At 42.0% G+C, this 13,099-nt stretch overlaps 1 protein-coding gene across 1 annotated transcript in view; it reads left to right on the plus strand.

Annotated features, from left to right (window-relative positions):
• Positions 1-1,128: 1,128 nt before the first annotated feature.
• The window catches only part of RBPJ (recombination signal binding protein for immunoglobulin kappa J region), a 215,192-nt gene continuing 203,221 nt past the window's right edge, over positions 1,129-13,099 (plus strand). Inside the window, exon 1 of the mRNA XM_032334027.1 lies at positions 1,129-1,248. Coding sequence (XP_032189918.1) covers positions 1,217-1,248 — 32 coding nt within the window. The 5' untranslated portion in view covers positions 1,129-1,216. The remainder of the gene's footprint in view (positions 1,249-13,099) is intronic.

The following is a 13,099-nucleotide window of genomic DNA, read 5'->3' on the forward strand; positions in this document are numbered from 1 at the left end:
TAATTCATTTATCCCTTTTCTTCAATTAATCATATATTCAATGTCACTTCAGTTTACAGTCCTGTGGCATGGCTGTTTTTCTACAGATGAAGAAGAAATCATAATATACATATAATAATAATAATAATAGCCTTTCCCAAGTGTCTATCATCTATCCAGCATGGTTCTAGGCATTTCACATATATTAATCTACTTTATCTTCAAATAGTCATAGGGAAGAAGTACCATTATCCTTGTTTTACAGATGAAAAAACTGAGACAAAAAAAGGGTTAAGTATGTGACAATGTCACATAGTCATTAGGTGACAGGACTAGGACATCTGAGGCAGTCAGGCTAGAGCATGCATTTTTTATCAGACACCACACTGTCTGCTGCCCATCTCAGGGTGCCCAGCCAGACTGCATTAGAGACAAATCCAACTGCCAAAGCCAACAGATCCCATCCAGACCCCTCACTCCAGCCTAAATGTCCCATCAGGCTGACACACCTCTTGATGAAGAAAGACAGATGGAAAGACTAAGAAGGTCACAGGTGTGTTGCGCCTGGGTTGAACCTCTGTTCAAGAGGTTAACCTGGAGACTGTTGAACCCTGGGAAGTGTGAAATTATGGGTCAGAGGGACCTGTGATATGGTGGGTAACATCACCGTACTTTTACAGCTACAAAACTGGGAATCTGGACCAAACTACGATTAAAAAGCCCTGTCTAGACTTGGAGGAGTCCAGTTGACCCAGTGATTTCCATTCAGCAGAAATAACCGAGGTCAAGAACATCAAGGCAGGCATGAAACATGAAAAAAATCAAATTAACCTAAAGCAGTTGAATCATCATTCCTCTCCTTTTCTTCCTTTGGTAATTTGTTTTCCAGGCTCTTCTTCTATAAAAATCAGGCCTCCGATCTCAGGAGCGGCTAAGGAAAAACAAGAAATAAGAACGATTATTTCTTGTTTGTCTTTACAGATAACATCTATAATCAAAGCACTTTTGAACTCTCCACCCCTCCCAAAAAAAAAAAAAAAAAAAAGTCTGTGTCTGCACTTTTCCCCCCTAGAGAGAATGTTGTTGGCTTTCTTCCTCTTCATTTTGACACTTTCACTTCCTTTGCTGGAAGGTGAAGTGGCCACCAAACTCGGAGTGCAAGTGACCATCTCTTTCCACAGTGCTTCATGATATTGGAGCCTCCAAGAAGAACTAATGTTAAGAGTCTCTCTTCAAGATGATTGGACTGCTCTGCCCAGAGTTGCTGAGGTGAGTGATTCCTCCAATAGAATCTCTTTGTCATGTTGCCCGTAAAAATATTGAAGATGCTCTTGCTGATGATTTATGAGTAAGTCAACTGCTCTTTGCCACTTCCACTTCAAGGTATAATGAGCTAACCATCCCCTCCTGCCGTCTCACTCCTCCCAACTGTGATCTGGTCACATTGCCCGCTCTCTGTTGAGGCCTTAGATTACTCAGCAGAAGACTAAGGCATGCTTCAAAGGGTGAGGTTTCTATCCCACTAACCAGACACTCTCCTTCCCTTAGGGGTAACAGCACTGCTCCTTCCTTGAGTTCTTTCCCATCACCTTGTGTTTTCATGACTCCACACTTTCTCTACTTACCTTTGCAGAAGAACACAAGTTTTCTGAAATCAAAAACATGTACGTTCCCTCTTGATATTTTAAATTTTAAATTTTAGTTCCTTCCTTTCTAACAACCCCTTCCAGTAATGTCAGTAGGGGATACTAATCAAGTTAGTTGTTTATTGAAAGCAAGGGTACTTTCAGCACAATGTTGGGCTCAGCTGGGAACAGTCTATGATATAGTTACTCTTCTCAAATTGTAATCTAATTGGGAGACACGTTGTATTCATCCATTCATCCCTATGGACATTCAGGACACAATTCTTGAGTGCCTACTCTATGCTGGGTATTAGGGAAACCATACAAGTGGTTTCAAAACTCTGAGTTCTGGCCCCTAGGGCAGGAGTTGGGGAATGGAGTCATGACTAGGGATACAAATCCACATCTATCACAAGCAGTGTCTGCAAATTTTTATTCTCTTCTTACTCATGCATATTCATGCATTCATTTGACAAATATGTACTTGAGTGTATGTAAACATGGCATAATGTCTCAGACGTGTCTGTGTGTTTCCCAAAACCATTTGGATGCAGTTGTGATCAATTAAATACAAATCCACTTAAAAGTTTTACTGTATTTGGAATGTCCTTTTCTCACTGAGTATTTTCTGGGTCAGCAGACACCAGAAGTTCATTCCCATCATGGACCTGCACAAAAAGAGTTAACACTTTTAAAATGTGTTTTTATACTGGAAAATGTGGGAATGTCTAAAGAGAAGGTTAACAGAGAGTCCTTAACAACACCCAAAGGTATGGGTTTTGTAGGACAATAGCCAGAACTGTGTAGGCAAAGAAACCAGGCAGGTGGGGGTGGGGGGTAAGCACAGAAGCTTCGGTGGGGGGGGGGGCACAAATGTTGTATTTAAGCAACCCTCATCCATGTTGGATCACAATACTTTAAAATATGCACATAAACTCTCTTTTAAAATGATTTAGTAATAAGTTATTTTTATGTATTTTGTGTGTGTGTGTGTGTGTGTATATATATATATATATATATATATATATCATAACTAATAAGTAAATCCAGAACATCTAAATCTCCACCTCACTGCCCAATCCTGATTATTTAGCTCCATTTACATAACATAGGTTTTTAAAAGGCAAAATATACTATATTCATCTCTGTTCATCATTCTTGATACTTTTCCAAGTGCTTTCTCTATACATGGTTTGATTATCACCAGAACAATGAGATGCAAACAGGACAGGAATCATTATTCTGTTTTGTTTTGTTTTGTTTTTTAAGATTTTATTTATTTATTTATTTGACAGGGAGAGAGAGGTAGAGAGAGAGAGAGGAGGTGCACATGAGCAGCGACACAGGGAGTTGGAGAAGCAGGCTTCCTGCTGGGCAAGGAGCCTGATGTAGGACTCAATCCCAGGACCCTGGGATCATGACCTGAGCCAAAGGTAGCCAATTAACCGACTGAGCCACCCAGGCGCCCCATTATTCTGGTTTTATAGATGAAGATAGAATGCTGAAGAAAAGACAATGAATCACACAGATATAAAAATACACAGAGGTGGGGCACCTTGGTGGCTCAGTGGGTTAAGCCTCTGCCTTCTGCTCAAGTCATGATCTTAGGGTCCTGGGATCGAGCCCCGCATCGGGCTCTCTGCTCAGCAGAGAGCCTGCTTCTCCCTCTCTCTCTCTCTGCCTGCTTCTCTGCCTACTTGTGATCTCTCTCTCTCTCTCTCTGTCAAATATATAAATAAAATCTTAAAAAAAAAATACACAGAGTTTAGCTAAGTAAAATTAGCATGAGAGTGTAAAATGTACAAAGAAATGTAAAATGGTCCTGGGATGTAGAATCTGGAATTAGGGAAAGAGGAGGTAAACTAGAATCCTGTGCTTCTATAGGCCATCATACGTGTTCCAAAAAGATTGTGCTCATGTTAAATATCAGTCTCTTAAAATTGAAGTGAAAGGCAGCACTGTCAAAAGAATGAGCTTGGGTTTGAATTTTGCTTTCAACACACATTAGCCATCAGGCAACTACTTAATACTTAAATTCTCTGAACTTCGTTTTTATGGTTTTCCATCTCTCAACTGAATATGATAATACTTCCCTTGCATGGTTGCTGCAAAGATTTGAGATGTTGCATGCAAAGCACCTAGTAAAGTATACGCGACACTGCAGAAACTCAAGCGCGGTGAGTTGGTATGTTGGGTAGTGGTGCTGGGTCTAATTTGCATGTGCTCTCATGGCCTGAACACTAGACTTGGAGTCAACAGAATCCAAGTTTTGGGTCCTGACTCTTCCTCTTAGTAACCATAAGATGAGATATTATTAAAGGTATTTAGGTTTATTCATCCTGAATCTCTCTTCTTATATAGAAATGAGTATAGTTTCCCTTCCTATTTCTAGTTCAAGGTTCAAACAAAATGGTGTATGTGAAGTAGCTCTTAAATATAAATGTCATATAAAAATAGAACTAATCGGGGTGCCTGGATGGCTCAGTGCATTAAAGTCTCTGTCTTCGGCTCAGGTTATGATCCCAGGGTCCTGGGATCGAGCCCTGCATCAGGCTCTCTGCTCAGCAGGGAGCCTGCTTCCCTTCATCTCCCTCTGCCCGTCTCTCTGCCTACTTGTGATCTCTGTCTTTCAAATAAATAAATCAAATCTTTAAAAAAAATAGAACTAATCATGTAGGTTAAAATAGATGTGTTGCTATAGATATAACAATTTTATCACTATAGTAAGAATATAGGGTAGAAGTCTATCCATGTTTTTAGAAGTCCTAGTAACAGCAACAACAAAAACCCCTCAAATTACAAGAAATGTTTAGTCAGCATAGGGGAAATTGTTCAGTTTTAAGGATAAGGAAACATTTGAATAGGCTTACAAGGGTCATGATGGACCATCCCTCTCTAGGTTGGTATCAGAAAGGATGAACAGTCTTGTGTCTCGAGTTTTTCAGGGAAACAGAGAGTCCTCAGCTCAGGAGGCACCAGAGATGGTGCCACCCACCCACCGGGTTTGACCCAGAGAAGTGAAGTTACTTAATCAGAAGGACACCCACAAAGAGGATCTCCAGGGATGAGCTTGCCCCCTGCTCACCCCAATACTTAAGGGCAAGTGCATCCCCCCATGGCTTTAAAATCTCTACATCTGGTAAACGGTAAGAACTGGACAGCAGATGCAAGGCTGTCTGCTAAGCTACAGGACAAAATCTCCCTCAAATGTTTCCGTGCACGGCTGGAGGGCAGTGAGGGGCTGGAACTCACCATCTTGAAGTTCCTCCCCTCCTTTTGCATTTATGATATCATCCAGGAAACATTTAAACAACCTAGATGGAACGAAATGTCTCGCCAGGTGGTGGCTTGTGATATATACAGACGGCCCCTGACTCACAAAGAAAGACATCAGAGGCCCCATACATACAAGCAGCTGCTGCTATCCGCCTGGCCCCCACCACCTTGCAGCTGCCATGGGCTGTGTGAAAAAATTAAAAAAGAAAGAAAGGGGATACAAAAAAAAAAAAAAAAAAAAAACTTGGACCACTTGCAGATTCGGCACATTCAGAGGCAGAAGAAGACAAGAAGCTGTGGAAATAGGAATCACACATAAGGGAATGGACTCTCTGGGTGAATTTTCAGCCACGGGTGATCTGGTAGCAGCCCCCATTCTCTTTGCCTTGAATAAGCTCCTCCCGGGAATTCCTATCCTCTTCCATCCAGAAGACTATCAATGTAGGATTTTGCCTCCAAGCCTTATTGGAAGAAGGAAGACAGGAACAAATAATTTACCATTAGAAATCTCTTTCAAAAAACCACTCCCCTCTTCAATGGTTAATAATAAGTGCGCCTACCTCATGGGGTGTTTGTGAAGACAAAGTGAATCAATGAAGAAGTTCTTATAACTGTGCCCAATATGTGCTTTAACACTGATAAATGTCATAAAAGTGTTGGCTCCCTGTATAATCATGATTATTCCCATTTTACAGAAAAGAAAAACTGAGGCTTAGAGAAGTTAAATTGCCCTAGCTAGACCATAGAATGTAGGGGTAGAAGAAAGATTCAAATCTAGGTCTATCTCAAAATCCTGCAATCTATTTTAACTACTGAGCTATAAACAGTCATATGCCTAGCGTTGGGCAGTCGTTGACACATTAGCAAGAATTTATTCAAGCACGGTGTTTTCTGCTGAAAATCAATTCAGTTCAGCTGCACTCAGGAAACAGGAATTTTGACCAGTGAGGGGGGCAAGTAGGTTATTTGTGGAAAGAGCAGGAAGACCTGATCAAGAGACCACAGTTGAGTATTAAGTAGGAAGCCTCAAGGCAGTGACACCCACAAATGGGAGACGTATAAAAAAAAGGACAGTTTAGGAGGAGTCAAAGATGAATTCTGACCCACGTGAAATTTCATCTCAATCTGACTCAAGAGAGGGGGAGGAAGATTTCTATCTTTTTCCCCACCTACCACCTCTTGTCCCACCCACGGTTGCAAATTACTTATTAGTACTCTGGGTAGACTACAAGAAAGTTTAAATAAACTTTTGTGGGCTGGTTGGAAACATAACGCTTCCACTCCCATTTGTCATGCATTTCTTTTGGGAAATGTGTGCTGAGTTCCAAATAAATGACTTGTAATTTAATACAACGTGTGTACACTTCGCATCTCCCTGGGTTGGGCATCGTGCTGGGTGCTGGGAATACCAAAGGAGATATAAGCCACAGTGTGTGCCCTTGAGCAGGAGCCCCGTCCGGGACAGATATATAAGCAGCTAAGAGACAATGTGCTGAGTGTCACAGGAGAGGTGTGTACAAAGTGTCTGGAGCACAGAGGAGGGGGACAAGGAAAATGCTTTTAAATCAACTTTTGGAATCCAACCCCTCTGCAAGTTGGGAATTGCATGCAATGCATCAGAAGTTACTGGAAGGACATGCTTACCATTTAGAACTGAATGAACTCATTCTTTAACAGAACTGTTGCCTGCTTTTTTCCTGGCAAGTGGTAGTATCAATATCTATGTGGGGTTTTTTTATTTTTCTTTTTTCTTTCTTTTTTTTTTTTTTTTCTGAAGAGGTGAGAGACAGAGATGGTTGCATGGACCCAGAACTTGGACTGCTCTGGTTTGAATCCAACTTTCACTTACTAGTTATATGACATATGCTTCTCTCAGTCTCAGTTTTTTTTTAATCTGTTAAAGGGACCCATATCTTCTTCATAGAGAAGATAAAGGAGCTAATGCATGCAAAGCCCAGTGCCCAAGATGGAGTAAACTTCTCACTCAAATCTGGCTACTTCTAACTGGGTGATAGATATTAGCTGGCTTCAAATAACTTCACCAAGTGGAGCTATGTTTCTGGAAGATTGTTTTAAGGGATACACAGACAAGCATGTTCACATTGTTCTTTAAAGATATATTTATCTATCTGAGAGAGGTGGGAGGGGCAGAGAGAGAGAGAGAGAATCTTCAAGTTGACTCCATGCTGAGCGCAGAGCCCAACACGGGGCTCGATCTCACCACCCTGAGATCACATCCTGTAATGAAACCAAGAGTCCAACATTTAACTGATTGTGCCACCCAGGTACCCCTAGCATATTTACATTTTAATAGCATATATTTATCTTCACATGTTTGAGGGAGATATGTATAGCCCATCAAACACAAATTTTATAGATATCATTTCCTAGGAGGAATAAAAAATTTTAGAAATTTTTAGTAAAGCTAAAAGAAAACTATTTAGGAGATAATAGCCAGATGTTACATCTTGTCTTTCAGAATAAAAGGACCAAGCTGACCAGCAGACTTTAATTGAGGCTAGGACAACAGATAGATGTTTCACTTTAAATTCTTCTTCTTCTTTTCTTTTCTTCTTCTCCACCCCCAACCCACTGGTCATGGTTCAAATTCATTTTAGTTTTCTTAATATCAAATGTGTATATGAAAGAACATATTAAAATATTCTCTAGATTTTTGTTTTAAAAGGATATTTGGGGGGGGGGGAATGTCACAGATTAAGAACTGTAGCAAGTGATGGTCTCCCTTTCTGTGTTTTCTCACTGTAATGAAATTCAAAACTTTCATCTAGGACTCTGGGGAAAGGCACCATTTTCTAATGCCTTAACTAAAGGGAGAGTGCTTCTGAATAGCAGAAAAGAATGCCTTCTGCATGCCCACGCTTTCTTGGCCCCGATTTCAATCCCGGTGGAAAAATTCCCTGAAGCCTACGACAGCTGAGCTTTTCGCCTGGAATTCAGATGATCAGAAAAGGAAAATTATACCCTGAGGTTCTGGGGGCCCTCGAGCAGCACACAAAGGCCAGAGGCGGGCCCTGACACCTGCTGTGTCTACCCCACAAGCTGGGGGAGCTCAAGCTCTAGGGGATTCGAGTTTGGGGGAGGTAATAGGGGGGCGGAAATGAGAGAGATGAGGACAGGCTGGCGTAGACTCATTTGCTGGGTTTCCCCCATGTTGCAGTAAGGACTCCGGGGCACCAAGTCCCGTCTACCCCCTTCTTTGTACAAATCACCTCCAGGAAAGTCCCTCTATCACAACAGTTGGCCTTTGAAACCTATAGAATGGTCATGCCTGGACGGGGTTTCCCTGGGGTCAGTATCCCCAAGGCTTCTCTTGCTTCCACTGTGTCCCCTCCACTGACAGGCTTGTACAGAGCGGAGTGTGTTAAAGACACACAAGACCGAAGGACCCTAGGGTCTTTAAAGCTGTTAAGTCAAGCTATACCAGCCTATATGTCTTCTCGTCTTTCGGACTTCCTGTGGAGATGGCCTCCCCTAACTGAACATCCTCCCCCCCCTCCACCAGCCTGGTCAAGCAGTCTTTATTCCGCCCTCTCCGTCCCCACTAGGAAAGAGAGAAGTAATGAATCCCCTCATGGGTCCCACCCTGGGAGAGCAGGTACAGAGCAAAGAGTACTCACGAACTGGGGCAGCAGCTTTCAGATAAATCCCTTTATTTCAGCCTCAAGAATAGGATTCTCAGGTACCACACAGGACACCCAGTTCCACTGGAATGTCAGAGAAACAACAACTGATTTTTTAGGAGTATGTCCAAAGTACTCATAATAAATACCTAGATGAAACATTATTTGTTGTTAATCCAACATTCCAATGGAACTGGACGTCTATATTTGCATTTGCTAAATCCAGCAAACCTACTCAGGAACAACCTCATGAGGCTGGCCTTATTATTCCTATTTTAAAGATGGGCAAATGAGGCTTGGAGGGATTGAGCGACCTGCCAGAAACCACAGTGCCTGTGGGCAACAGAGCAGAGATGACATTTTCAACCCAGACAGCCACTGATTTCAGGACCAGTGCTATTTCCACAACACCACAAAGGGATCCGATCCTTCAACAAGACGACTAGGAGGGATGCTGATGGAGGAAGGTGAGGTTTTCTCTAAGGAGCATGGGGAGAGTCTTGGGTGCCTAGTCCAAAATGTAGAAAATTGTTCAATAAACTGTGGATGGCTGGAATTACTGTCACATTTGGTAGCTAAAAGACTCTGCTCCTTCCCTATACACACTCTTAAGAAAAGATGTGTTCCCCCTCCTAGCCCCAGTGCACCTTCAACATGACCCTTCAGCTCCCACAGGGAGCATTTCACCCCATGTAGATAGGCAGTGCTAGATGAAGTCATGGGACGCAGCTCCAAAAGAAGCTTCGAGTCATGTTACATCCATTTAACACATGGAGGAAACCCACAGTGCTGAAGGAATTAGCTGACCCAAGGACTAAACCAGTCCTCTTTCAGCTGGACAGGCTTTAAAGCTCAGTGTGTATAGCTTAGTCACCTTGCTTGAACCAGTTCACCTCACCAAAACTTGAAAATATCAATGCACCTTTCGGGGGGGGGGGTGTTTTAGGAGAGCAGAGGCTGTGGGGATAAAAAGAGGGAAAGGGCATTCTGCTAGAACTCTTTCTCACCTGAACATAAGATCAGTCAGTAGAAACCTTCTGCCTGGTTTCCTTCTTAAATCTGGTTTCCTTCTTAAACCTATGACACTTTCTGAATCTGTATAGGGGACTCTTTTTGGAGCACATGCTGCTTAGAGATGCCCACAAACCTCCAGGTCCCAAGGGAAATTGCTGTAGTTCTGTACATAGGGGGCATATCTTACCCTCCTCAACTTAAGTCCCAGCCTTTTCCTCCAGACCCTCACTGGAGAAGCCACTCAAGAATGAGGGTAGCTGGTAAGAGCCAAGGAAAATGGCATGGAAAGAAAATGTGCACCCAAATCTGTCAGCACCAGGAAAGTTGGCTACCTTATAATCATTTAAATATATGATGATGAAAGCAGTAAATCCTCATTGTGGGGAAAATTTGAAAGTGCTAAAAAGTATAAAGAAACAAAAACTACCCATCATCCCCTCATGTTGAGGGAGAACCTGTAATAAAATTGCTGTGAATTTCCCAAGGATCTCTGTCCATATAATAAACATAATTGGCCTCATGCTTCATCTATGACTTCATATTCCACTTTTTCTAATGAAACACATTATAACTTCCCTCACATCCTTCAAGACTATCCAAGGAATCTTCATGACTTTGATGACCCATTCACAGATCCATTGAAAATGGTGTCATTTATTTACTTATTCTCCTGCTGCTAAGGATTTAGAGTGTTTCCAAGGTTTTCACCCCAATAGAAATAGCATAGCAGTGAATATCTTCCTCACATACACTTTTTTATCAGACCCTTGGCACCTGTTCTCTTATGTCTCAAGTCTAATACAGTGGCTTCTGATATCTGACCCAAAGATATGTGTCTTATCGTGTTTTCTGGTTTTGCCATGCTCTGCAAGGAGCCCCGTGTATTCCAGAGGCCCCGCCAACTGAACTAGTTTGAGAAGCCCTGTGGTCGAGTGTAGAGCAAGGACTACCTAGTCCCTTGTCAGACTTCCGGTTTCTTCATGGCTGGAAGATCCATCCCTCGTAGACTCGGGCCATGCTTTGTAAGAGAGAGACAGAGACAGAAACAGAGAGGTAGAGTCAGAGAGAGAGAGAAAACCCCAGGACCCGTTTTCAGAGAAACCACCGCACCATGGAATGCCGCTGGGAACATGACAATGAAAGTCCTCAGAACTGTGCTGCTTGGTATTTTGACAGAACCGTCGCTTGCTGATTCAGTTAATGATAATGTTGGGTTCCAAATTTTTTCCAAAAGGGAGTCTTAAGTGTTCTCAACTTGGATGGGGCTGGCTTAAAAATAAACAAGTAAGTTATATAAATCCAAACTTTGGAGGATCGTGTTTTAGAAGCCAAAGCTCTGGGGTTGGATTAAAGGGGCCTGCTCACATCTTGTGGTTGGGGCTCACGGGCAACCTTCAGGGTGCCCGTCTTCTAATTTGAGCACCAACACCCACCGGGAACTCTCACAGAGGACACCCTGTGTCGCAGGGCTTAGGAGACAAGGGAGAGAGACAAAGAAGCAAGTGCAACCACTCACTGGTAGATGGGGACAGACTTCTGTTTCTTTACCTCCTCCCAATGTCAGATCTTTTGAAAGGCTTAATCAAGAACTGTCATCTTCCGCTTGATGTCTGGCTGTATTTTAGTAGGGAACAAACCGATTACTGGAAAGCTTTTTAAGACACCCCCAGGAAGAAAAGCTTCGGATTCCTCAAAGTGACCAGTGTGGAGGGACCCCCACTCTGGGTCCAGCTGTGGGAACTTTTTTTTTTTTTAACATTTCAAATAAGCTTTATTATGGGGTGACAGATTAAAGGTTCTTAAATAGAGATAGCGGTGAGAAGAATGGCGCCTCATCCCCACAAAGGATTGTTGAGCGAAATGGTGAGAGTGCAAGGAATCATCAGCTGGAGTGGCGTTGGCCCCCAACTTCAGCACCTACACAGTGCCTGGCACAAGCTGTGGGAACTCTTGAGGGACAGGAGCAGTCCTGGGCTCTGACAGGGTTCAGAATCCTCCATGCACTCCGAGAGTAATAAGAATACGTGAACTGTCACAAATGAGTGTCTCCATTAGAGCGTTTAGGTATCCTGATTATTACAAGCTTTATAAGTGGGAGGTGTGGAGGACCCAAGGATAAAAGATAAAGCACAATAGACCCTGCCCTCAAATTGCTGATTCTCGCTGAGGAGAATAAATTTGTTCACAAACAGCCAGAAAATGCCACGTGCCCATTGCAAACGGTAGTGGAGACGAGGGATCCACATGGGCCAGGAAAGCAAGGTAAAAGTAGTACTCACTTCTAGCCAGTAACTTGCTTTCTGGAATGCAGGCCAGCCCCGTGTGGCTATAGCTTCGGATTTTCCAAAGTGGGAGAATGTGATTTTTCTGTAAAATATCCCGATTTCTTTTTAAGCTGTTGAAAAAAAAATTTTGACACTATGCAAACTAATCAAAACATACCCATGACCTGTATCAGAACAAGTCACCAGTGTGGACCTCTGCTGCGGACTATATTTGTTAATATGCAGAAATATCTACCCTTATAAAAAAAAAGCACTTTACATAAACAATATGTTTAATATGAGTTTGTTCCAAATCATGCATTTAAAACATAGGAAAAAGATGGAAGGTGATACATCAAAATGTTAACAGGAGATGCTGTAGAGCAGGACTATAAATGATTTTTTTTTCTGTATTGTTTTTCTGTCTTTAATGACATTTTTATAATGAGTATTCGTTCCTTCCATAATCAGAATTTCCAACAAAACTACATTTTTATAAAAACACCCAAGCGCTGTTTTATTATGAAACGATAAGATATTATAAAAGCTTTAAGAAGCAAGAAAAAATTAAATGAGAATAAGAATTATTGAAAAATGTTAAGAATAATAAAGTCTGAGAAATAAGAAAATAAATGGTGTACATTGGACATTTTCAGTGAGCTTTACAGGCATTATTTTATTTACTCTTCTCAACTTCTGTGCAATGGGGCTACTGTTATTCTTGTACACAAGGAAGAGGATGAGGCTCAGAGTGGTTAAGTAACTTGCCCAAGGTCACACAGCTCATAAGCAGCAGAGCTAGAATTCATAATCCAGGTCATTTGCATCCAGAGGTTATGTGTTCTCCTAACCTTAAGTAGGAGATTAGTTTCCCCTTTTCCAAGGTTTCGATTTCTGAGTTTTCAGTTACCTGCAGTCAACTGTGGTTGGGAGACAAATGATATTCCTTCCAACAAGGCATCAGAAAGTCAGTAATAGCCTTATTCTCTGTCCTGGTGTCTAGAGCTGTCACCTCACTTCAGCTCATCGTGTAGGCATTTCATCATCTCCCATTATCCCGAGAAGAAGGGTGAGTACAGTTACTATCAGGTATTTTGAGAGAGAGAAAAACCACATTCGCATAACTTTTATTGCAGTATATTGTATAATTTCTCCATTTTGTTACTGGTTGTTGTTCATTTCTCACTTTGCCTAATTTATAAATGAAACTTTCCCATAGGAGAAGTATGGTATATATAGGGTTTGGTACTATCTGTGGTTTCAGGCTTTCACTGGGGGTCTAAAATATACCCCATAGACA

This window comes from Mustela erminea, chromosome 2, assembly GCF_009829155.1.
Source record: "Mustela erminea isolate mMusErm1 chromosome 2, mMusErm1.Pri, whole genome shotgun sequence".
Classification (NCBI taxonomy): domain Eukaryota; kingdom Metazoa; phylum Chordata; class Mammalia; order Carnivora; family Mustelidae; genus Mustela; species Mustela erminea.